Source organism: Silene latifolia, chromosome 8 (assembly GCF_048544455.1).
Source record: "Silene latifolia isolate original U9 population chromosome 8, ASM4854445v1, whole genome shotgun sequence".
Lineage (NCBI taxonomy): Eukaryota > Viridiplantae > Streptophyta > Magnoliopsida > Caryophyllales > Caryophyllaceae > Silene > Silene latifolia.
The window spans coordinates 69,413,276-69,437,506 of NC_133533.1; the positions used below are offsets into that span (position 1 = coordinate 69,413,276).

The following is a 24,231-nucleotide window of genomic DNA, read 5'->3' on the forward strand; positions in this document are numbered from 1 at the left end:
TTATTTGGATTGTGATCCAATTGGGTTATATTGTATGAGTCAATCTGAATTCGATTATTTTAAGGTTAGGTGCTTGGACTCGGATCATTCAAGTTGTTACTAGTCATTGTTATCCGGGTTTTCGTTTCAATTTGGTCATCGTGGTCATGTAGGGCATTCTGGAATTTAGAGTACTTTTGAATTCGGGTCTACTTCGGATTGTATTTGCTCGTTTGGATCGGATTAATTTGCTGGACTTCAGTCACTCATTTGTCTTCGTCCAGACCCAATCGCATCAGTTAGTCAAGACAATCTGAAATTAATTGGGAATGGGATTACTAATCATCAAATGACAGCATTAATCATGGATGATTCAGGAGCCCAAAAAAGTCCCCTTCAAACTGAAACAAATTTTTTCCAGTTTTCCTACAATGATCTAAAAGCATTAGATTGAGTAGCTCTTACAATAAAAATCTTAAATTTTGAAGACATAAGCTCTGTCCTATAAAATAGTAATAGAACAAGTGAAGGTTATATAGATGAACGGCGGTTTGCTAAGTACTGTACTACCCTTCGGAGCTGTACAGTGGACGATGCTCTCAGCTCGAAGCGGAAGACGTGTCTTTAACTCCCAATGCTTCAGCAAAGTTAAAATTCAAATTGCCCCTCATTGTTCTTCCACCCTCTCCTGTATCACCTTTCTTCATCATGGCAGTAAATTCTTGAAAGTCTATGCGGCCATCCTATTCAATTCAAAAAATCGCAATCATCAGCAGTAATTGTCAACAGCAACAACAACAGCAACATCAACTACGTCTCAGTCTCAACTTAACAGGAACCTTCATTTGAAACATACCGTCGACCAGGAATCGTAACTACATGTTCATTCACAACAGAACCAAGGATTTTCCTCACCATGAGATATGATCCACTTTGGATCATCATGGAATAAAACAAAATGAGTCCTTAAAATGGTTGTGCTTCTTGACTGGAGTAGCAGCTGGATTATGCAGTTCTCGATTCACTTATATATTTATTGGTCATTCGGAAACTATCTCTCCACGTTTTCTAAATACAAGGGGAAGGTTATGTACATCTTAGCTCCCTTACCCGCCTTAGCTACAGTCCTTATGGACTCGTGGTTTTGGGGTAATGTTTGTTCTTAGATCAAAATTTCAAGCTAGTGCAATTATTGTTTTCATGAAGTAGCAAATGGTTGTCCTATATCCTGTTAAGAGACGATTGGAGACATGCTCTCTTTTACAAGTTCTCCAAAGCACACAGCAGGATTAAGTGAGCTAATCAAGTTTATGTCATGTTTGTTTTAGAGCTGAAGACTTGTTATTCTTGGGCTCTTGATTAAGATGAAATAAAGCAACATGGCTCAGTAAAGTGATTTTATTTGTTACTCCGTAGGACTTATGAAGTAGCAGCTCAATGCAATTTTCAATTTGCCTTCTGAGACTTTGGGGTTATGTTGTTGTTGTGATCATGTATTGTAGTTAAACTGTATGTAACTTCTACTTTCTGAAATGAATGATGCTGAACAACTACCTAAAATAGGCTAATCATCAATGAGATTGAAAAGCAGAACCGCTGATAAAGAATCAAGCCGAAGAAAGATGGTGTAATAAGGAGCCCATACATTCTTATCCTATTTTACTCCAACACTTCACTTAGCTGCCGTGTTGCGTGTCGTATATCCGACATGACACGACACTTCGACAACTTCACTCTAGACCCAAAAATTGAAAAATTTGCATACGACACCGTGTAGAAGAGTCGGGGTAACACAACTCTTATCTATATCTAGTGAAGTCATTGAGAAGTAAAAATTGATATCAGATGACCAATATAAATTGCCCTCTCTTTACCCAACATATAAATCAACAGGCATAAATGGGATAAGAAAACATGATCTCAGATGACCCTCCTCGCCTAGACCAATAATCAGATAGAGGCAAGAAATTTAAGCAAAGATTAAGATAGAAAGAATACTCACATTATCCAGGTCAATTTCCTTTATTGTATCATCCAAATGACCCTCACCTAGACCAAATTCCTTGCAAGCTTGTTGAAGCTCATCAATTGTTATGTAACCACTACCGTCTTTGTCAAAATATTTGAAGGCCGCTATCAGGTTCTCTTCCCTCTCCATCTTATTCATGTGCAGGGTAGCAGCAAGGAATTCACCGTAATCTATAGTTCCATTGTTGTCAATATCGGCCTACAAAAAGCAAGCAATGTTAACACACCTGGTGGAAGGAAGCATAAATTTGATGGCTAGACATTGAATAGAGATCTCAAGCCCAAATAATGAAAGTTGAAATTATCGACTTACTGCCTCCATAAGAGATCTGATGTCAGACTCGGTCATTTCAGACCCCACCCTCTTAAGCCCAACTTTGAGTTCCTCAAAAGTAATTGTTCCGCTGTTGTCAGTATCAATCATTTTGAACAATTCTCTTAAACCACCAATTTCTTCTTCTGAAAGGCTTTCTGCAATAACCTGCGCAAAGTTTTGAAGATGAATCTCAAACTATTGATATAGATTGCATAAATATATTGAATGTAGATAAATCTTTTTTGAGAATTACATTTTCCTGAAACCAAACCTCTCGGGAATAAAGGTTTAAATTACTTTCTCGTAATCTTGATCTCAAAACGTTCATTACACTTTGATAAAAAATAATCAAATCACACATATTCTGATGTCTTAACTCTTAAGCATATGGCGATGCTAACATTGCCCATCTATTTGACACAATTGGCTATGACTGGGCGATCTAAGGCGCAGTGCTGCTGCATTGCATGTTTAGCACAAAAGTGTTTGGAAGAGGTTTGGATCTAAGTTCAGTGAATAAATCTGAAAAGAGGCTCAACTACGGAAACACGTAGCGAAGGCAAAGCCTACTTGGTGTATTCGGCATCTTTCTTATCAATTCCCCACAAGAGTTAACGCTATAGTATCTGACCCGTAGCTGTATATACGAATAGCAGCAGAACTCAGCCATGATTTTTTTTTCCTTACAGAGTAAACCATGTCATTAACAGTGATCTTCTGCCTAGATATCATATCATTGATTTGCATAGTGTATTTAAGCATCTTGCTATAAAAAATGACAGCATAATAATTTTAAAGTATAAATGGTAGGAGCATACCCGTAAAGCCATCTTTTTCACTTTGTTCATGGCTGAAAATTGTTTCAAGCGCGATATAACAGCAGAGTCCAAAGGCTTATCTGGTGCAACAGTGTCATCCACAATCCAGGGGTGACCTTCACAAATAAAACTCAGACTTTAAACTCACGGCAGCTAGATTAGGACAACAATTCGTAAGGATATATAGCACTAATCACGGATATAACTATATTATGATTTTTGACTCACATAAAGCTTCATAAGCTGTTAACCGCTTCTTTGGGTCTCTCTCAAGCATTTTGCGGATCAAATCCTTCGCACTATCTGAGATACTAGGCCATGGTTCAGAATCAAAGTCTAATTTGCCATGCAAAATTTGTCGGAAAATTCCTGACTCAGTTTCTGCAAAGAAAATAATGAAATCGGTCATGAAAATCTTAACAGATAGGAAAACATGACATCTTATAATTTGTTAGGCCTTAGGTTATGGGTGTTGAACAATGGAACATATCCAAGTGTCCGACTCAATATACCTCAACTTTTCAGACACGAGAACTGCGTTTTAGAATTAGTGTACAGGTACGGGGACATTTTCCAAAACAAAAATATATCTATAAATTGAGATATTTAAAGTTTTCTCGAAATGAAATACGAAGATGCTTGCGAAATAAGACATAGTCACTGGAAAAATATCTTCCCAAATGTTTCATAAACAATGTTTACTCGGCTTTTGTCAAGTAGACCTCCCTTTTTTACCCTGTTATGGAATGTCATTTGGGTAAGGGTTGGGGACGAATTCTATACCGTGTCCGTAGGAGTCATATTTGACACAAGAGCGACCACAGTAAAGAGTTGAAGTGACATAAATTTGGTACAAAACAGGTGACAAAAGAATTACCAGCCCAAAATGGAGGAACCCCACTAAGTAGAATGTAAAGGATAACGCCAGCGCTCCACACATCAATTTCAGGCCCATAGCGCTTGCACAAGACCTCAGGAGCGACATAGTAGGGACTCCCAACTACATCACTAAAATATTGCCCTGCAAACAAACAAGATTATTAGATGATATGCAACTTACAAAACAAGTACAGGAGAGTGCTTGCAATTTTAAGAAAATACGACTTAATATCAAGCACTTTTAACTTCAACTATGATCATAAGGACATTATGATGATCAGTGGATTAGCAATACTACTATGCTAGCAATGCAACCACACTAACAGAGATACAACTCCGTCAACATCCCCCAAGTGCCGGATAAGGTAAGATGTGCAAAAGTGCACAACCTAAATCATGAGGTTACAAAAACTAAGAGGGTATTTCGGGAGGACCCATAATCTTAGATTAAACAAATTGTTCTCGGCTCAAGGCTTGGTGAAGCGCCAGTTAAAACGAATCAGGTGTTTTGGGTGTGCATTGTGCAACAACAACAACAACAACAACAACAACAACAACAACATCAGAGCCTTAATCCCAAAATGATTTGGGGTCGGCTGACATGAATCATCCTTCAGAACCGTCCATGGGTGAACGCACACCTCAAAATGCGAAAAATAATACTTTATTTTGCATTGTGCATAAGCACAAAAAGCAACGCTTCCTCCCATGCAAAGTCTGCATTTATTCCCTCTTCTGTTTTTCCATTATCCATATATCTTATTTATTTAACCCTCTTTCAATGACTTGCTAAATAGGGTATTCTTGCACAATACTTTATTTTGAAAATACACATTCGATTGCAAAAATTGTGCGCCTCTTGTTCGTTAGGTGCACGCCTTCTCTTTACGCCATGCACCCTCATTACCTTGGTGTGCCTTGCACCTTTTAATACTAAAAATCCATAATGAAAATTACGCATATAATGCATCAACACTCTCCCAATAAAGATACAAGAAGCACATGAGATTAATAAGACATTTTGCTTATTAATCATGTTCCAAACCAAGTTAGGCCATTGGATTGCAAAATCAAATTTATCCTTAAGAAACCACAACAGTTTTGCCAATGGTTTCTAGTCTCCCATGGCCAAAATGCACAAAATCAAAGCTACACTCAACATCCAACCCATTCCATTCTACTGTCCAACGCGAGAAACGAGCCCAATATCAGATTCAATTTAAATCTACACATTACATCAACAAAACAGATTCACATAACGAGCAATATTGAGCATCAAATTCACAAGAAAAAGGCGCCAGGAAAACTCGCATTACATGAACAAAACAAAACCATCATACAGAAAAATTCCAAAAGATGGCAAGAAAGAAAATCTGACCAGGCTTATAAAAGACAGAAAGGCCAAAATCAGTAGCCTTAAGCAAAGCATCTTCATCAGTAGAATCAAATAAGAAATTCTCAGGTTTAAGATCTCTATGCATAACACCAAGAGAATGACAAGCTTGAACAACACCAACAATAGTTTTAATCAATTGAACAGCTTGTCTTTCACTATAATGTCCTTTTGCAACAATTCGATCAAATAATTCACCGCCTGCACATAATTCCATTACCAAATGCACAAACACTGAATCTTCATATGTTCCTTTTATTCTAACAACATTATCATGTTCTGATAAATGATGCATTATTTGTATTTCTCTCCATACATCTTCATAATCTTCCTTACATAATAATTTCCGTTTCGGAATCGATTTACATGCATACAGACTACCACTTGCTTTCTCTGTGCATGAATATGTTGTACCAAATTGACCTTGTCCCAATTTTTTACCAATCGTGTAATGATCTCTTAATCTTGGGGTTTGGTATGGTAATACGGATCTTGTTGGTTTTGTTGCTGTTGATGTCATCAATTTCTTTACCTCTGGTGAGCTTGTTTCCTTCTTTTCTGACATTTTTTTTATCGCAAAGATTTGATCTTTTTCTACCTGGGTATGAATGTTTTTGTGAAATCTGAAATGGGTAGCTCAAATTTTTTTATTTTTTTTTGGGGGAATGTTATTGTGATGAGATCTGTGTGAATTTGGGGGAAGAAGTTGTTAATGAGACAAATTAATGTGTCGTCGATAATTAAGGGATAAACATAGGAGGGAAAATGAGATGAATCAGCAATCAATCAGGTATGCAGCTCTCAGGAAATGTATGTATGTAAATCGTATATGCAGTAGTAATGCAGATGCAGTGTCGTGCTGATTGGTAGGTGACCACTACATATTGTCTCCATGTCACCAATCATCATCCATCGCGATCTAACCAGACCTAACCTTGACTGTGGATAATTCTCAACGCATAGGATTGAGTGATTCACTACATTTTGCTTTGGGTGTTGCTCTTTCATATACGGTTTTTACTCTTTCACATACATATTTTCATAATGTTTCCAAGCACTACCTTTCTTTCTACTAAAAAACCCTTGATTTTATCCTTTCTCTTCCTTCTAAAACCTAACTAAATTTCACTCAAAATCTTCAATTATGGATTTTAATTCTCATATGAAACAAGTAATTACTCTAATTTATCAAAACATTACATTAGTTTGCTTTATATATTACCCAAAATTGCATTTGCAACGTGGGTGTTTTGTGTTAATTTATAAAATCGAAAACGAAAATTTGTTCCACAAATTTCTTTCGGCAAGTAATTGGTCAGAATTCTTGATTGTTTTGCTTTAATGTACACAAATTTTTCATCTTGCGATTCATTTTGGCTAGGGAATGACGTACATTATTATTAGTTTGATATCTTAATAGAATTATCATCCGTTTAATTCTTGATTGTCTTCTCATTTTTTTAATTAATGAGTTCTAGCATACTAATAGGAGAGCAGGAAAGAGGGACGATGATGCGATGTGCGGCAGGAGTAGAGCGATTGGGGAAAACGCTACCGCCTCATGTCTATGATGGGTGGGCGAAAGCGGCTATGGTTGCCGGTGGGTTGTTAGTGGTGGCCAGGTACGAGGATGGAGGTGGTGGCAATGGGGTTGTTGGATTTATTAATTATTTTTAACATACAGTACGAAAGATAGGGATAAGGGTGAGAGAAAGTTGAAAAAATAAAAAGGGTAAAAAGGTAATTTGTGTATGTGAAAGAGTAAAATGCGTATGTGAAAGAGCAATACCGTTTGCTTTTCGTGGATATTATTCACCGATAAACCCGACTCAACTTTTTTTTTTTTTTTTTTTTCCACAATGCGCAAAAGTCTTATATTACAGTAATATGGCTCTCAAAGCCATACTCAAGTACTACAATGTAAAACCGAAATAGAAACAACAGAGAGTAATAGTTCCTTACTAAAAAAACAACTAGGAAGCGATTTCCATAGGCAATCCGAAACTTGATGATAGATAACGACGATCTGGTCACGAGCATTTTCACCCAAATCATCAGCCCGACAAACTTTTCTCCCAGGAGACTGGATCAGTTGAGAAGTCGCGAGCCAAGAACGAGGTATACTTACGCCACAAGAGCGTAGAAATTTAAAGTGAAAGGTAAGCCACGAAGGCCTACATTCGGTGGAGAAAACTCTCCTACATCACGTAGAACGAACACTACAGTCAACGGACCAAACTCCAAAGACAAAGAGTAAGCTGAAAAGCTGGGAAGAGGTAAGCTCCACAACCAATTCCAACGTCAAATTCACCCAACTACAAACAATGACGGAAGAGGAACAGGACATCCTCTCACCCAAACCCACATGGAACCAAAAGTGGTCGTAACCAACAGTTGCCCAAGAGCACTGCTTCGCCACTCCAACAAGACTAATTATTCGACAAATACGACATAAACTCCTATAAGAGGAGATTATTAAGAAAATCAAATTAGCTAGTAAAAGGAAATGAGACAACATAAAGTAACGGAAAAAGACCACCACCTCCAATCCAACCATCTACACTGAAACATCCCATTATACACCTGCTCATAAAAAAATCAGCTCCCAAAACACCACAAAACACCCAGTAAAGTGACAACAAAAGCCCAAACAGAATAAATCCGACCGAAACCCTTGATCCAACAAAAGACCAGACAACAAGAAAACTTAAACAGAAGCCGCCAAAGGAGACCCACGGACGATCCGTGAGACACGGAATACAACCAAACAACACACATGCAAGCACCAAAACGGGAGACCGACCGACTCCAAAACCCAACAGAACACATACAACGATCCGATTGCCGGGGGAAGGGGTGAGGGAGAGGGGAACGCCAAGTCGGACAATCAGACCCATAAAAACTAACAACGGACTACAACACAGTCCGACCGCGAAACCAAGGGAGGTGGGGGAAATGGGGGGATCACCTCCCTGACAAACGATCATACCCATAGTAGCTTCAGCAGACCAATCGTGGAGCCTAGGGTGATTGGAGGGAAAAGGGGGGATCACCACCCTAGTTGCATGCACGGAAAGTAGGAGATCTAGAAAGATGATCAGTCCCGAGGTGCTGCACCGTGGATGGAGAATCACGACAACAGGAACACTGAAGAAATAACCGAAGGCATGCTCACATCACAAAACTTATAACAAGATAAATTGATCATTGGATCAAGAATAAAATCAGAAAATTCTAGAAAAAGATGATTAAAACACAAAACTGGGTGAAAAAGAAAAAAGTGGGTTGATAGAAGGGGTCACCGGAGATGGACCACATGATGGCCCGATCTCCGGCGACCCGAGCAAGTGTACTCAGGGTTCAGGGAGAGGAAGGGGGAGGATGGTGGTGACAGTTTTTTATTTTTTTGGGGGTTTTCTAAAGAGAAGGAGAGAGGTTTTTTGGGGGTTGTGTGGGAACTAGATCGTCCCCCATACAAGTATTTAAAAATGGAAAAATTGTTAGTTCAAAATATAACTCCACAAAACTTAGTATATAACAACCTAAAACTGATTCAACCTTTTCCATTTTGAACCTCACAATTTCGTAATCCTTATTACTTTATTTTGGTTCAAGTATGATACTCCCTCCTATTCTGAATAACCCTTCTTATTTCATTTTTCGTCTATTTACAATACTTTCTTTATTTTTATTTTTGGAAAGTGTTTGTGTGGTGCAAATTTAATTGTATGGTGGGGTAGTCTGTTTGTGTGATCCATATTTAGTTATCAATTAGTCTTCCTTGTGACGGATACTACCACTTACATGCAAACCGGATCGGATACTACCACTTTCATGTAAACCGGGTAGATAAGTGACTACTGACTGGGCTTCGTACTGTGCACACATGACAAATCTGAAAGGGAGGACTTTTTAGGATTAAAATAACAATTAAAAGTAGGATTAATTGACAGGAATAATCCCATCTTTACGCTCTCTTCTTAGAATAATCTAACCTTTCATTATTCCTTTAATAATCTTTTCTTTTAGTCATGTCTTCTTAAAATGCACTTGTCATAATTTAGACCTCCTACAGCAAGTTACCCATTCTAACTCCATTTACGCGCCACTCATTTCCCTCTTTTAGTTGTCTTTACATGACTTTCCAGCCTTGTAACTCATCTGTTTCCAAGTCTTTAATTTTTTTTGTTTGCAACTATTTTTTACTCATTTTCATCTCTTTCCTTTTTAATCACCCTACCACTTTAACCCACTTTTTATCCTTTTTTTCTACTACATAACAAATACACGAAGGAATTGTTGTTAAATAAATACGGTCTGACCATTTCATTCACTAAGTTGAGCATTTGTGTTAGGAGACATCGGTTGTCTGACGGTTCTTAAAATACTTCCTACACTTGACAAATGTACCTACTACAACTCCATATAGGAGAAAACTAAGTACTTAGCTAATGTTTTTCATGTCCAACTTGGTGCAAAAGAACTACATAATTCACCCAATTAAATTACTGATTGACGGACGACGAAGCTTGACTTGGAAATGGACCTTGACTATTGTTGATTAAGCAAGCGTTCACCAATCGAGGCCCTTGTAATGAACCTGGAACTTAAAATAAAGAGACACAATATAGTGAAATTTTTTGTTACAAATAAATAGAATTATCAGTAATGGATTAAAGTCTTACATTTATCATGGTTGCACCATCATCAGATATATATACTCCATATCCAGTAGCACATCTACCATGTCTACTACAACCACCACCCCCACGTCTACCGCCACCTCCACCCCTACTTCTTTGGCCTTCTCTAATAACTCGTCCACCTCTTTCTATCATAGTGGATTGAGTTGTGCAAGTCATATGGACATCACCTTGAGCACCCCCTTTTCCTCTTCCTATATCTTTTCTACCTTGAGCATTCCCTCCTCCTCCTCCTCCTCCTTTAGGTCTCTTTGATGGAGTTGGACCTTGACTACTATCTCTATTTGGACATGTTTTGTTATGTCCCTCGTTTTGGCATAGAGAACAAGTCATCTCGATGCCATGTCTTGTTAATTTCCCCGGCTTTTTAGGACATTCATGTGGCCCTTTAATCCTATTCTTTCTTGGTCTTCCTGGGCCAACCTTCATGAACGGGGGTTAGAATGGACACTCAATCCTAGGCCAATGCCTCTCTCCCTCTCATGGTGGAATGGATGTTGAGTATACTTTCAGGTAGACATCTCTTTTGTAGCATTTTTCAACGAACTCTTCTGTTTCTGTATGACAAAAAAAAAAGATGGTGGTTATTGCATGGCAACATGAAAATCCACACATGTCCCACTTCTTACATGTGCAAGTTCTGGCTTCTAGATTAACCGTGAGCTTATCCAGATTGTGTTCAACTTGAAACAAGTGATCATGAGAAGGCAAAACATCACAATTAGCCGCTTCAAGTTTTTCTTTTTCTAACTTGGCTTTTATCCTAGGACAAATTTCCGAGTTTGTTTTTTCCATTTCTTGCCTTTTCTGCACCAATCTTTGCATCATTGATGCCCTTATGTCTTCAAGCATATGTATCAAGTATTTTGTTCTAGCATTAATGACCCACCCATTAAATGTCTCAGCTAGGCAATCATTCATGCCGTTGCTTCAATTCTTCCAATGTCTATGCTCAGCCAGTGGAAGAATTGAAGCAACGGCATGAATGATTGCCTCAAAGAAAAAAAAACTCAAATTACCTTATGCACTTTAGAGACAACAATTTTTTTATATAAAAAAATTAGAAGAAAACTTGATGAATATCTAATGCTCGTAAAAAACTATAGCCATTTCTTCACCTTGACCCAACTCCAAGCTTGTTTGCAGTCCAGCTTATTCTCCCCTTCAACAATAGCCTAAACTATGGGGTACATTTGATCATTTCCATCTGTACCCACAGCTACCATCAATTGTCCACCAAGAAACGGCTTCAAAAAACAAGCATCCACACAAATAATCTTCCTACAACCTTCTTTCCATCCCTTTTTCAGCCCCTCAAAACACACATATAACCTTTGGAAAACTGGATTTGTTGTAGACTTAGGATCAGTGACTAGAACTAAATCCGTACAAGGACTTGCTTTTTTCAAGGCCTCCAAATACCTCCCAACTTTAAGGTAGTGCTCTTGCATAGACCCATGAAGCATTCTATGTGCATAATATTTCACCTTATAAGCAAAGTCCCTCAAAACAATTGTAACAACCCGGATTATAAAACAAAGGAAAAACGTATATAAAATGAATTATCAGAGTATAACAATGATAAAAGGGTCAAGGCGGCGGAAACACCTGACCAATCCGGTTCGCTACTAAAACCGAAACAACCAATACATTATTCAAAGGTTCTCAAAACATGAAAACAAATTCCTAATTTATTATTCATCTTGCCGTACAGTACTTCCCTAGCAAGATATCATCCAAAATAGCAATCATCTAAGTAACCTGAAAATGGGGGTCGACAATCAGTCGGGAGTAACTAGATGCTCTCCCAGTCACGTTTACAACAATTGAATATAGCTAACAATCATTAACAATCGAAATGCAAAACCAGTAAACATGTGAGATCATCTATACTCATGGAAACCAACACAACTTACCATAACTTTACCAACCTTAGACGAATGCAATCATGCAACCCTAGACCATATCCAACCACTAGACCATGTATACTTACAACCCAAGTAACACATGACCCATAATAAAATAAGGGACAATGCTAGCATTAAAGCATAGCGAACATGGTGACACACGATACACAACAACAAAAGGCACAAAGCTAGCAACAAAGCATATCGAATAGAGTGAACGCCCGTTAGAGCGTATAACCATTGCCTCTAACTTGCCAGAGCGTATAACCACTGCCTCTAGCTGACGGAGCGTATAACCACTGCCTCCATCGGTGCGGAGCGTATAACCACTGCCTATACGGTACTATGTATAGCGTATAACCACTGCCTATATGTCTAAGACCTGGCCACACTCTCGGTGCAATAACTGTACACCGAACGACACTCGGGAACCAGAGCGTATAACCACTGCCTCTGGCTAGTTCCGAACACAGACCAAAACAAATCCTGCATCAACAGGTGGCGTTAGTTCATTCCGATAGTATATAACTGATACTACCGTCATCTATTCAGACTAGCAAACAACAAATGCACAGTATAACTGATTGTACTAATATGCGTGAATAACATCACGACTCAACTCATAGGATAGTATAACCGACCATCCCACTTATCATATGACCAAGACTAACCAAAGATATATGCAAACACAACTTCAAACAATATAATTGAACACCACATAACATGTGATACAAGTATTAACGATCAATGTTATAGTAACCTTAACCATAACATCAACTCTGGATGCGAGGTTATAATAACCTCTGAAGGGTTCTGTAACGTTTTTCAGCAGATTTGAATTACAGAATTCCCAAGATCTCATGCATGTTAAGTATTAAGATTCCTCTTAATTACTTTTGATACGGTTTTCGTGCTAATTTATATAAATTACATGCCTTTTATGGTAGAATGTCGATGCTTCTGCTATTTGATGTTTAATGCAGGAATGATGCATTTGAGGAGCAAAGGAATGAAATGGGCATCGCGGATTGGGCATGAAGGAATACACGAAGTATGGTACGGGGATCCATAAGAATGAAGGAAGAGAAGTTAAGAAGACAACACGAAGAAAAGAGCTGAAAAAGGAGGATACTCGATCAAACCTGACCAGGCTCGATCGAGGAAGCTATGTACTCGATCGAGTACACTATAGTTTCCAGAATTTTCCGCAATTTCCTTAAGTCGGTTATATTTTACTATAAATACCTAATTCGTACCCGATGTTTATTTACGTATTATTTTACTTAGTTACGCATAGCTTCTCTAAAAACTCTCTTAGAATACTCTTAGATTAGTTTACATTAGTTTTGCTTCGGATCTATTGCTCTTTAATTAAGGTACCTTGTTAATCTTTCTTTAGTTGTTATTAATTCAAGTTCTAATTTATAAATTGCTTTATTAATATTCATCTTATTATGTTCTTAATTATGCTTTCTTATATCGTTATTGTTGTTATTATTATTAGTATGAGTAGCTAATTTCATAATCTAGGGTGAAAGGGGATCTAGGTTGTTAGAAAAGGGTTAACTAATGAATTGATTGTTAAATTTCTCTTGATTGTTGTTCAATTGTTGTCTTACTTCTAGTTAATTAATTACTGATCAGAATTTGTTAATTAGTCTTGCAAACTAGGATTTTCACCGACAGGGTTAAAACTAGTATATGCCATGATAACTGAATTAGACTGACTTAATAATAGCGATCGCATGTTAAGTTTAGATCTAAAAAGACATATTAGAATCGACCGATCTTATGACTTTCAACAATATAAATTGCTCAATCAATGAATTAAATCTCACCCTTGGATAACCACCTAGTGAACCCGATCCCTAGACTCTTTTAATATATTTGAATTTGTCTTTATTTTCCTCACAATTAGTCTTAGTGAATCAACCAATCAAAACCCTCTTGAAATTGGTTACTTTGAGACGAACTTAAACATTAGCAAATAGATTATTTCCGCCTCCCTGTGGATTCGATACCTGACTTATCACTAGCTATTTTGTTAGTACTAAGCTAGGATTTATTATGATTAAGACCAAACGACTGAAAATAACCTTATCATTTGTGACGGAAATTCCGTCACAAATTTGTACTTCAAAAACCTCGCCTTCAGGTATAACATCAGGCACATCAACCACTTCAGCCGCATCCTCAATTTCAGCAGGCTTAGGAGCAGGGCTCTTCTCTTTGGCGCCATTTTTATTTTTTAGCTAAGGGAGATGATAATAATTTGAATCTAATTGGAGAAGTTTGGAGCAAGGTGAAAAAGGAAGCAAAGATGAAAAAGTGAGAGATCAACGATGGTGAAAGTCCTAATTTATAGGAGAGTTAAAATTTTTAAGGGTTAGTGCAAGTGGATGAAGCTAATCATGACTCTCCTAGGACTTGATGCATATACCCGTATTTATGTCACTACCCGTTAAAACTGATGGGACTATTGCATTATCCAGAAAATTGCGAAACATAGCCTGATCAGAGTTTGAAGAATTGACTTGGTCAGGTTATCTGATCTCCTCATTTCTGGCCAGATCCAGCGAAAATAAGAAGATAATGCGCAATTGTTGAGCCATGATAAATCCTGCCTGACCAAAAAATGCTCAGCCTAGCAGTGCGTGACAGGGACATCACCAGCAACATAACATATCTTGTACCAAGCATGCACCATCTAAGAGAGGGATATCAGGCTAGGCAACCAAAGATGCCATGGCCTGAGAGCAGTCCAGCGTGAATAAGCATTGGATACTATGAATATTCAGCAAATGATTAAATAACGAACTTGAAGAGTAGTTCCTCTCTTCAAGGAAGACAAAGTCTATAAATTCCAATATTTAAGAGCATGGTCAACAACCCTGGAAGATATTTTAAAAGCAGCCAACGAATATGGAATGAGTGAACAACGACCTTACACACGTTCCCTATGAACTAGCAACGTTCACGTTAATTGTTGGAATGAGCCGTTTCTTCAACAAGAGGCTACTATAAATAGAAGAACAAAGATCAGAAGCAAACACACAACACTTAAACACTACTACTACTCTTACTCTAGCACCAATCATACATCCTTTGTAATTAAAATTATAAGAAAAGTCATAGAGAAATCTCCTCCTGGCTTGGTGCCCGTGGTTTTTTTCTCATTTCAAAGGGTTTTTCTATGTATAAATCTTTGTGTCAGTTATGTTTTACTTTCATTGAAAATAGTGATACATGCATTTTATCATTACAAATAGTGATACATGCAAGCTAAATGCACGTATTTCTGTGCGGTTCCCATAGTTTTAGGCTACGAAATGCCCAGAATATTCTACTTTGATTTCTTTGGCTTTAATTGCAGAAATGGACCTGAAAGAAGCGGAATTGAGCCTAGAACTGTTTTTTTAGCTTGCATTTAGGAGATGAGTGTATTTGGAGCGGAATTACTATCACCTCGAAAAACGTGAAGTCGTCTTGGAAGCAATCCAACGTCCAAATGAGCTGGTGTAGTGGTAGTTTGGTCGATCGAGAGCTTTTGCTTGCCTATATACTCGATCGAAAGCCTAGAATGAAGAGAAGACCTCGATCGAGTGCCCTGCTATACTCGATCGAAAGGTGGAATTGGAGGCTCCTCGATCGAGAAGTCTTTCCACTCGATCGAGTGGTTCTTGCGAGATGTTGTTCGATCGAGCTGTTCCAATCTGCTCGATCGAGTAACTTTCTATCTGACGCGGGCTTCTCTTACGTGTACTCGTTTATTGTGATATTTTAATTATCGTTGGAGGTTAATAAAGGATCTCTCCTATAAATAGGAGAGACGGAATTAGGGTTAGGGGATCCCTTTTTTATACCTCTTAATTCCTGAAATTTTATCCGAGCTTTGTTCGACGTTGTTCTTCTATTTTCCCGGATCTACGTTTGTGTAACCCTTCTCTTACTCTCTTTCTATTCAATTAAATTCTCTTTTGCATCTCTTTTTATCATGTTTAGTATTGTTTTATCTTTTGCTCTTGTTTTATTTACATTTATGAGTAGCTAATTCTCTAATGCTAGGATTAGGGAAACCATGGTAGTACAATGATGATGCGATAATTTGGTTTAGGAGGTTTTGTTGTGAGAATTTTTTGATAGCAATATAACTGTAATTATTAGGTTGAATGCATACAACTGAAGAAATTAAACTAGTTAAATTCAGACCTAGATCGAGAGATTGGAATGAACAGACCTGTTATGAATAATAGACTAAACTAATGAGGGCGAGAGCTAAGTTAGTAGTATTTTAGGGCGGATAACGGACCGAAAGGACCTTTCCTTTACCCTTCTCACATCCGACCGATTGACCTACCTTTAGCTGAATCGTGTAATATCATGGTGAACCGACATCCTGGCATATTTCTCTCTATCTGATTAATTTCCTATTTCATTCCTTTCTATTTAATTAAAGTTTGTTAGTTTAGTTTAAACAACTCAAACCCCCCGTTTTGTGACCACAGACAGACTAGAATAATGAGTAGATAGTGACCGCCTCTCTATGGATACGATACCCGACTTACCTCTGCTGCATAAGTTAGAGCCGGTTGGTTTTTATTTTTGATGGGTTGCGACAGCCGTGTCAAATTTTGGCGTCGTTGCCGGGGAGGCAACTATTTTATTTACTTGTTTTATTTTTGTCTGTCTTTAGTTTCAAGGAATTTATTCCTTGAGGCAGTTCTTATCTTTTCTTCTAGTGTTATTTTGATAGGTCCTACCTAGACAGGATTCTTGGAGAAAGATCGTCAAAGGGAAGGCTTGAGTATCTTTGACTCTTTTACCAAGATGTCTGACGTCTTTAGAATCATAGCACAATTTGAAGCTCAGAATGAAATATCTGGCAAGCTGGAGAGTAGACAATCTTGAGGTAGTCCGCCTCAGTTCCACACTATGGTGCAACAGGTGGTCTACTGTGAGAGATGTGGTGTTGCGGGGCACAATGCTATTATTTGTATGGCAGAGATCGATGAAGTCTATGCGTTTAAGCAGCGTAGACAAGCTAGTCATTCCTATGCATATGTGCCACCACATCCGTTTCAGCAACGAGGCTATCAGAAGCCTCCATTTGTTTGGCCGCCGCAACAACAAACCCCTCCTCCCGTTAAAAAGAATGAAGAGATTGCTGAACTGAAGTCTTTGGTGAAGGCACTTGTACTTCAAGCGCAAGAATATGATAAATCTAGAGAGGCTCACTTCAAGCTATTTGTATCTCAAATAGCTCAATTAGCTGCCGAGTTGGATTTTAGGCACTCAGAGACGGTGTATGCTATCTGTACCGAAAGCGGTCTTTCCTCTGAAAGACCTGAGATGCCTATTGATGATGGTGATATGTATAACTCGGAATTCGAAGATTTAGCTGAAAATGAAGCATCATACGAAGATTTATGCACTGTACAGCAACAAAAATTCGATCGAACAGCCTACAATGTTCGATCGAATGACTTATATGAGGAAGTGTTCGATCGAACAGTTTACACCACTCGATCGAACAGTTTGTGCGAGGAGAACCTCGATCGAACACCCTATACAGTTCAATCGAGCACTGCTGAGGAAGAAGAACTCGATCGAACAGTCAGCATTGTTCGATCGAGTGGATTTTGTGAAGAAACCTTTTGATCGAGTACTATTCTTACTCGATCGAATGATTTGGCCATAAACAGTGTTGACTCGTCGCTTACGCCTATTCTGGATGACGATAAGAAGGTAATTGAAGACCAATCCTATCAAATTGGAGATAATGCTACTCCTTCTATTGAACTCAATGGGATTCCTTCCATTCCTTCCGTTAAATCATATACTGCTGTTGATTTGACGCCTCCGCCCCAGTTTGGGAGCAAGTTGGAGGAATATCGTCTTGTTTCTTCTTATACAGGTCTTGACAGGTTAGAAGAGCCGGGAGGAGGATTTGAAGATTCCGTCCCACATAAGAATAAGGCGTGGGATAAGGCCAGGAGAAGACGCGACGTTGTTGATGCTGTAAAGAGTCGTTTGTTGGGGCTGGTGTCCTTAACAGTTAGTGCAAGGACTTATAAATCTCTAAAAGGATCAAAGGGCATACTTTTGGTATTATTATCAGTTGGTCCACGTTTATCAATAACGGTTGGCTTGCTAGATAAGTTTGACGTTATTGTCATACAGATGGCGGTGATCAACTGGTCCCTAAAAGTCACACCTATAGGATACGTTTGAGAGATGTGACGGTATGAAAATACAGTCATGTGGATGCCAATTTTGACTAACCAGTTAGTCTGAGTTATTTGACTAATAATTAGTCGAAAATGTGATGTTGAGATATTTTATTTAATACGGATTAAATAATAATGGCTAAGACGAATTAAGCGGTTAATTCGTAAAATTGAATATAAGCGTTTTATATTTAATTAAATGTATATTGAATATAATTATACAATATTGTCTTTGTCGGACATGTATTAATAATTCAACTAATCCGTGTTATTAGTTGATGATTTAATATCCGATAACCGATGACAGTCTATAATTAACACCGCGTTGTATACATTTTAGCCTCGGACCACGAGTTAAAAATAAGGAGAAAATGGAAGCCCATTTCCCCCTTGTCCACTCGGTTTTGGCCGAATTAGCTGAGACAAAAGGAGAGCTCTCTCCTTCACTTGAAACCTAATTCATTTGCTAAAAATTTTTTAGGGTTTTTGAGAATTGTGCCTCTCAAAAATTCGGATCTCACATCCAACCAAAACTCACAAAACAATCCTCTCTATATTGCAAGGCAATTAGAGGATTCCTTCTAGCACAAGGGCATTTCTCGGACAATCTTGGGTGCAACAATTAGGAGGAGATCTACCTTGATCTCTCATTGCCATTTTGCACTAGGACCGAAGGTTATTTCTAATCTTTTTCGTTTCCTTGTTATTTTCGTTTTATGACTATAAATTACATATAAAATTTGCGTTATAATCCTACAATTAAAGGGTATTATACGGATATTACCCCACAAGTGGTATCAGAGCGAGGCCACGTAAATTTTTATATGTGTTTTTCATCAAACGATTTTTGAATCGATAATTTTTGGTTAAAAATTTGTCACGGCTGCATTTTTTTTCTCACGGCACAAATTTTTTTTGGCTCGGCAATTTATTTTTTTTGCTGCGTTTTTTTGTTGATTTTGTGCCTTGGGATCCGTGTCTTGTATACACGGTGATGGTTGGTTTTGTTTTGTTTTCATTTTGATCTTTGCATATTGTTTTTGTAATCGATATTCATCGCAATATGTTAAAGATCTATCAAAATGATTGCATAAAATTTAGTGTGGCACAATTTTTTTGTCTCGAAAATTTTCTTGAAAACCGTGTGGCCTCTTGTTCACGGCCTGTTTTTCTTGTTTTCGTTATTGCATCGTTTTGCGTGCCACACATATTGTTAGATCATTCGATCTATTGTTTGTTTTCGTTTTGTTCTTTGCGAATTGTTGTTTTAAACGATAATTACAACAATATGTGAAGAACATGTCAATTGTAATTTTGTTTTAATCCGGATTAGAATAAATTGCAATTGTGTTTTATCAAACCGTTTTGTTTTGATCTTTAGTTGCTCACGATTTTGAGTCGTATAAATTTTTTTTTTGGATTTTTGATGCTCTCGGTTTTATACAGCATTTAAAAAAAAAAAAAAATTTTTTTTGGGTACTGGTACTGTTCACGTACAGCAGTACAGAAGCAGAAGAAAAAAAAAAAAAAAAATCTGTTTTTTTTCTTTCGGCCCTTTTTAATGCATAAAACGGTTTTTATGCTCTCGCTTGATAGTGAAACGGTTCACCCACGTAAAATTAAGTTACTTTAAAACGATTTAAAGTAACGGATTATCACGAATTAAAATTAAGTTGATGAAGCGGTTATGTCACATAATTTTAATTATCTTTGGTGGTTTGGATAAATTTAACATAATTACGGAATTATGTCATGAATAAATTTATATTTTTAGTTGATGCATTTTTATTTATCGTTCTTGTTTATTTTGAATGTTTTTAATTACGTATTTATTTAATTTTGCAAACGGTTGTAACTTAGTGTGGCCTTAGTAGAACGTGTTACCGTTTGATGGAACACGGTCTTGGTTGTATTTTGAGATCTCGTATCTCCATTTTTATTTCTTTTAATTACAGTTTTTATTTAGAATGTAAATAGGTTTATATTTGTAAATTTTAATTGTAATTTTGAGAAGACTAAAGACGGAGACCGGATGCTCACTCCCGCTACTTGGATCAAGATGGAACATCAAGACAAGCTTCTCGGGTCCAACGGTGGATTCCAAAGTTGTTTTATGTTTTTTTTATTAGGATAGGCCACACTAGGAATTTATTTTTACGTATTGCATTCATTTATTTATTTTTTCGTAACGATAATATGCATCATTTTCCGCCTAAAAACCAAACCACCTAATTATTGCATGAAAACTGACACATATAGAGGTCACGAGTTAGTTTTCATTGACATTCTCATGTCACACGTTTTTTTAAGCCATCACCCAAATTAATTCATTCACGCAGACGCTAGTTATTCGTTCACTTAATATGAATTATAATTTAGTTGATGGGATCTTCCTCGTATAAACAAAAATTGAGAACGGTCTTTATAGGTCAAACTCCAATGAGTCCCTTCTTCGTCGGTAGGCATAATATGACCCCTTCTACGTCGGGTAAGTTGGAACCGATTGACCTATTTTATCTCAACACTATAGTCACTCAAATGCGATCCCGTGACTATGGTGGACTATAGATAGGATTTACGGAAATCTATCGACCAAGAGTTCTTCCGGAAGAATTAGCTAAACAGTTGGCTTATCAATTTACAGAAATTGAGTCTTGGGATCACTTGTATCATTCTTGAGGGAGATCAATTATGCAAGTGCATTGAGTCTACACGTTAAAATGAATTTTAAATAGACTTAAATCACCTCGATGAGTTGCTTATTTTGTTTTGTTTTTTTTTTCTTTTTCAGTGTAGATCACGAACTTTTAAACTGCTAATAACAAATGGCTGGTTCTCTATCGATAACCCAATGCCAAGTGCCACATTGGACCGTGAGTCCGGCCGGATCTTCATGAATCGGATGAATCGGTCCACTCGGATCGAAGAATGATGGATCAAACCGGAGGCGGGAGGCGGCATTACGGAATGCCGCTGGCGACGGAAGCTCAAATATCTATTAGAGCCTCTCCGGCAAACCCAGGTCCCACGGCTAGAGCCGCCTTTGAAATCACCAAGTTTAATGATTTCGTATGGAAGCGGGTGCGATTAAAAACGTACTCAATTTTGCAATGGAATCCAATTTGCATAAACGCTTCATAGCCCATGGTGCAAACAAGATTTTCACCACGCTCACTAAGGAATTCTCGAAAGCACCGAGAATCGTGACCTATGAGCATACCACTCGCTTCTTTGATGCGAGACTCGAGAAGGGCCAACCGGTTAGCCCACACATTCTCAGCATGATTGAGAATGTCGAGAAGTTGGAGACCTTTGATTGTAACATCAGCGAGAACATTGTTATCGACCGCATGCTTCATTCACTCCACGATGGTTTTTCGCAATTTAGAGCGAATTACTATATGAATGATTTGAAGAAAACCCCACATGAATTGCACTCCCTTCTCGTATGGACCGAGAAGGACATGAAGTTCAGTGGGCAGTGAAACAGGATGTTCTCGTTATGTCAAACAAAGGGAAAGGTAAGGGCAAAGCTCAGGCAAACCTAGCGAGTGAGGTAAACCGAAGTTCAAGAAGTCGGGTTCAGGTAAGAGTGGGCCTGGTGAGTCGAGCACCTCATCGGGCGCGACAAAGAGCAAGAATGAAAACATGGAGTGCCATCATTGCCACAAGACTGGGCATTGGAGGCGTACATGTCCTGTTTATCATGAGGACTTAAAGGCGGGTCGTGTTAAACCTGTTGGTATGTCTTCTCTCTCTTCTACTTTTATTCATATGATTGAGATTAACCACGCAAGTTACGGAACTTGGGTACTTGATATTGGTTGTGGTTCTCATCTGTGTAATCATGTGCGGGGGCTCCGAAACATCGAACCCCTCGTAAAGGGTGAGGTGGACTGCGTGTCGGGAATGGAGCACGAGTGGCTGCCGTCTCAAGGGGAACATATGTGATCCAGCTTCCTAGCGGATTTGAGTTATTTTTATATAACGGCTATTATGTACCCAATCTTTCTAAGAACATTATTTCGGTTTTCGCACTTGATAAACTTGGTTTTTCATTTGTAATAGAGAATAATACTTACATTTTCTCTTTACACAATATGATTTATGGCAAGGCGAGTCTCCGGGAACGGAATTTATGTTTTAGATCGACCACGGAAATATTACACGTAATGAATAAAAAGTTAAAGGTTGGTGACAAAGATCAAACGTATCTATGGTAATCGCCGTATGGGACACATTAATGAGAAACGCGAAAAAACAGCTCATCAAAAATGGAGCTATCTCGGCCTTTGATTTTCAATCATTTGGCACGTGTGAATCATGTCTCATCGGTAAGATGACTCGGATTTCCTTCAAAGGTGTTGGAATGCGCGCTGCTGACCTATTAGGACTCATACACACGGATGTATATGGCCCTATGTCAATCACCGCACGAGAAGGCTATAGGTATTTCATCACTTTCACGGACGATTTAAGTAGATATGGCTATGTCTACTTAATGAAGCACAAAAGTGAATCCTTTGAGAAATTCAAAGAATACCGAAATAGGGTACAGAACCTATTGGGTAGAAAGATTAAAAAACTGCGTTCGGATCGTGGTGGCGAGTATCTTTCTCACGAGTTTGATCAACACCTCAAAGATTGTGGGATTGCCTTACGTTAACTCCACCGGAACACCTCAATTGAATGGTGTGTCCGAACGGAGAAATCGAACACTACTTGATATGGTTCGATCCATGATGAGTCACACGGTTTTACCGATTTATTATGGGGTTATGCTCTTTTGTCAGCCGCTCTAATACTTAACCGAAGTCCGTCTAAAGCTGTTGACAAGACTCCATATGAACTATGGAAGGGAACGGTCCCTAACTTGTCCTTTATACGGGTTTGGGGCTGCGAGGCTTATGTCAAGTGGAGACACGAGGATAAGCTCGGCCCGCGATCGGTCAAGACATACTTTATAGGTTATCCTAAAGGAACGCTTGGTCATTACTTTTATTCGCCAACCGAACAACGTGTTTTTGTTGCGGCTAGTGCGACATTCTTGGAGAAGGAATTTCTCGAGAATGCAAAGAGTGATAGAACCTTCGAATCGGAGATTCCGGAACCAAGTACCGAGCAACTATTGGAGGAACCTATTCCTTCAATCCCGGCTGCGGTTAACATTCCCGAGGAACCTAGGAGGTCGGGAAGAGTCTCTATTCCTCCGGACAGATACATTGGTATGGTCGAGGAACATGACATAGATGACATTCTACTCTTAACGAGTAGTGAACCCGCAACCTATAAAGGTGCCATGACCAGTTCTGACTCAAAGCTATGGCTTGAGGCCATGCAATCCGAGATGGACTCCATGTATGAGAACAACGTGTGGGATCTTGTTGACTTACCTGCTAAGGTTCGTCCCCTTCAATGCAAATGGCTTTACAAGATAAAGCATTCTGTGGAAGGTCAACAAGATATCTACAAAGCACGACTAGTTGCTAAAGGTTTCACCCAAGTGCCAGGTTTGCACTACGATGAGATTTTTGCACTCGTAGTCATGCTGCGTTCCATTCGGATTATCTTAGCGATTGCCGCTTTTCATGACTATGAAATTTGGCAAATGGACGTGAAAACCGCCTTCTTAAACGGTTTTTTGGAGGAAGAGTTGTACATGGTACAACCCGAAGGTTTCATCGATCCGAACATCCTAAGAAAGTGTGCAAGCTTAAGCGTTCCATTTATGGACTTAAGCAAGCATCAAGGAGTTGGAATCATCGCTTCGACCAAGTGATAAAAGAAAATGGATTTACTCGATCGGTCGAGGAACCATGTCTATATATCAAGTCGAGTGGGAGCAAGATTGTCTTCCTAATATTGTATGTTGACGACATACTCCTGATTGGGAATGACATACCTCTCTTAACTTCGGTGAAAGTATGGTTGAAAAACCATTTCCAGATGAAAGATCTGGGAGAGGCACAAAGAATTCTAGG

At 38.4% G+C, this 24,231-nt stretch overlaps 1 protein-coding gene across 1 annotated transcript; it reads right to left on the bottom strand.

Moving 5' to 3' along the window:
* Positions 1 to 293: 293 nt before the first annotated feature.
* LOC141596933 (calcium-dependent protein kinase 11-like) lies at positions 294 to 6,389 on the bottom strand. The gene is made up of 7 exons (XM_074417214.1): positions 5,399 to 6,389; positions 4,019 to 4,162; positions 3,370 to 3,522; positions 3,142 to 3,257; positions 2,321 to 2,488; positions 1,982 to 2,206; positions 294 to 722 (listed from the first exon to the last, which is right to left on the bottom strand). The coding sequence occupies exons 1-7, from the start codon at positions 5,976 to 5,978 to the stop codon at positions 579 to 581; spliced, it is 1,530 nt and encodes a 509-aa protein (XP_074273315.1). The 5' UTR covers positions 5,979 to 6,389; the 3' UTR covers positions 294 to 578.
* Positions 6,390 to 24,231: the final 17,842 nt, after the last annotated feature.

Excerpts from the sequence above, each read along its gene's own strand:
- LOC141596933 (XM_074417214.1), bottom strand. The coding sequence starts at position 5,978 with ATGTCAGAAAAGAAGGAAACAAGCTCACCAGAGGTAAAGAAATTGATG. Across the intron at positions 3,523-4,018 it reads GGTTCCTCCATTTTGGGCTG|AAACTGAGTCAGGAATTTTC; the intron begins GTAATTCTTTTG and ends TTTTCTTTGCAG. Across the intron at positions 723-1,981 it reads AGGAAATTGACCTGGATAAT|GATGGCCGCATAGACTTTCA; the intron begins GTGAGTATTCTT and ends TGAATTGAATAG.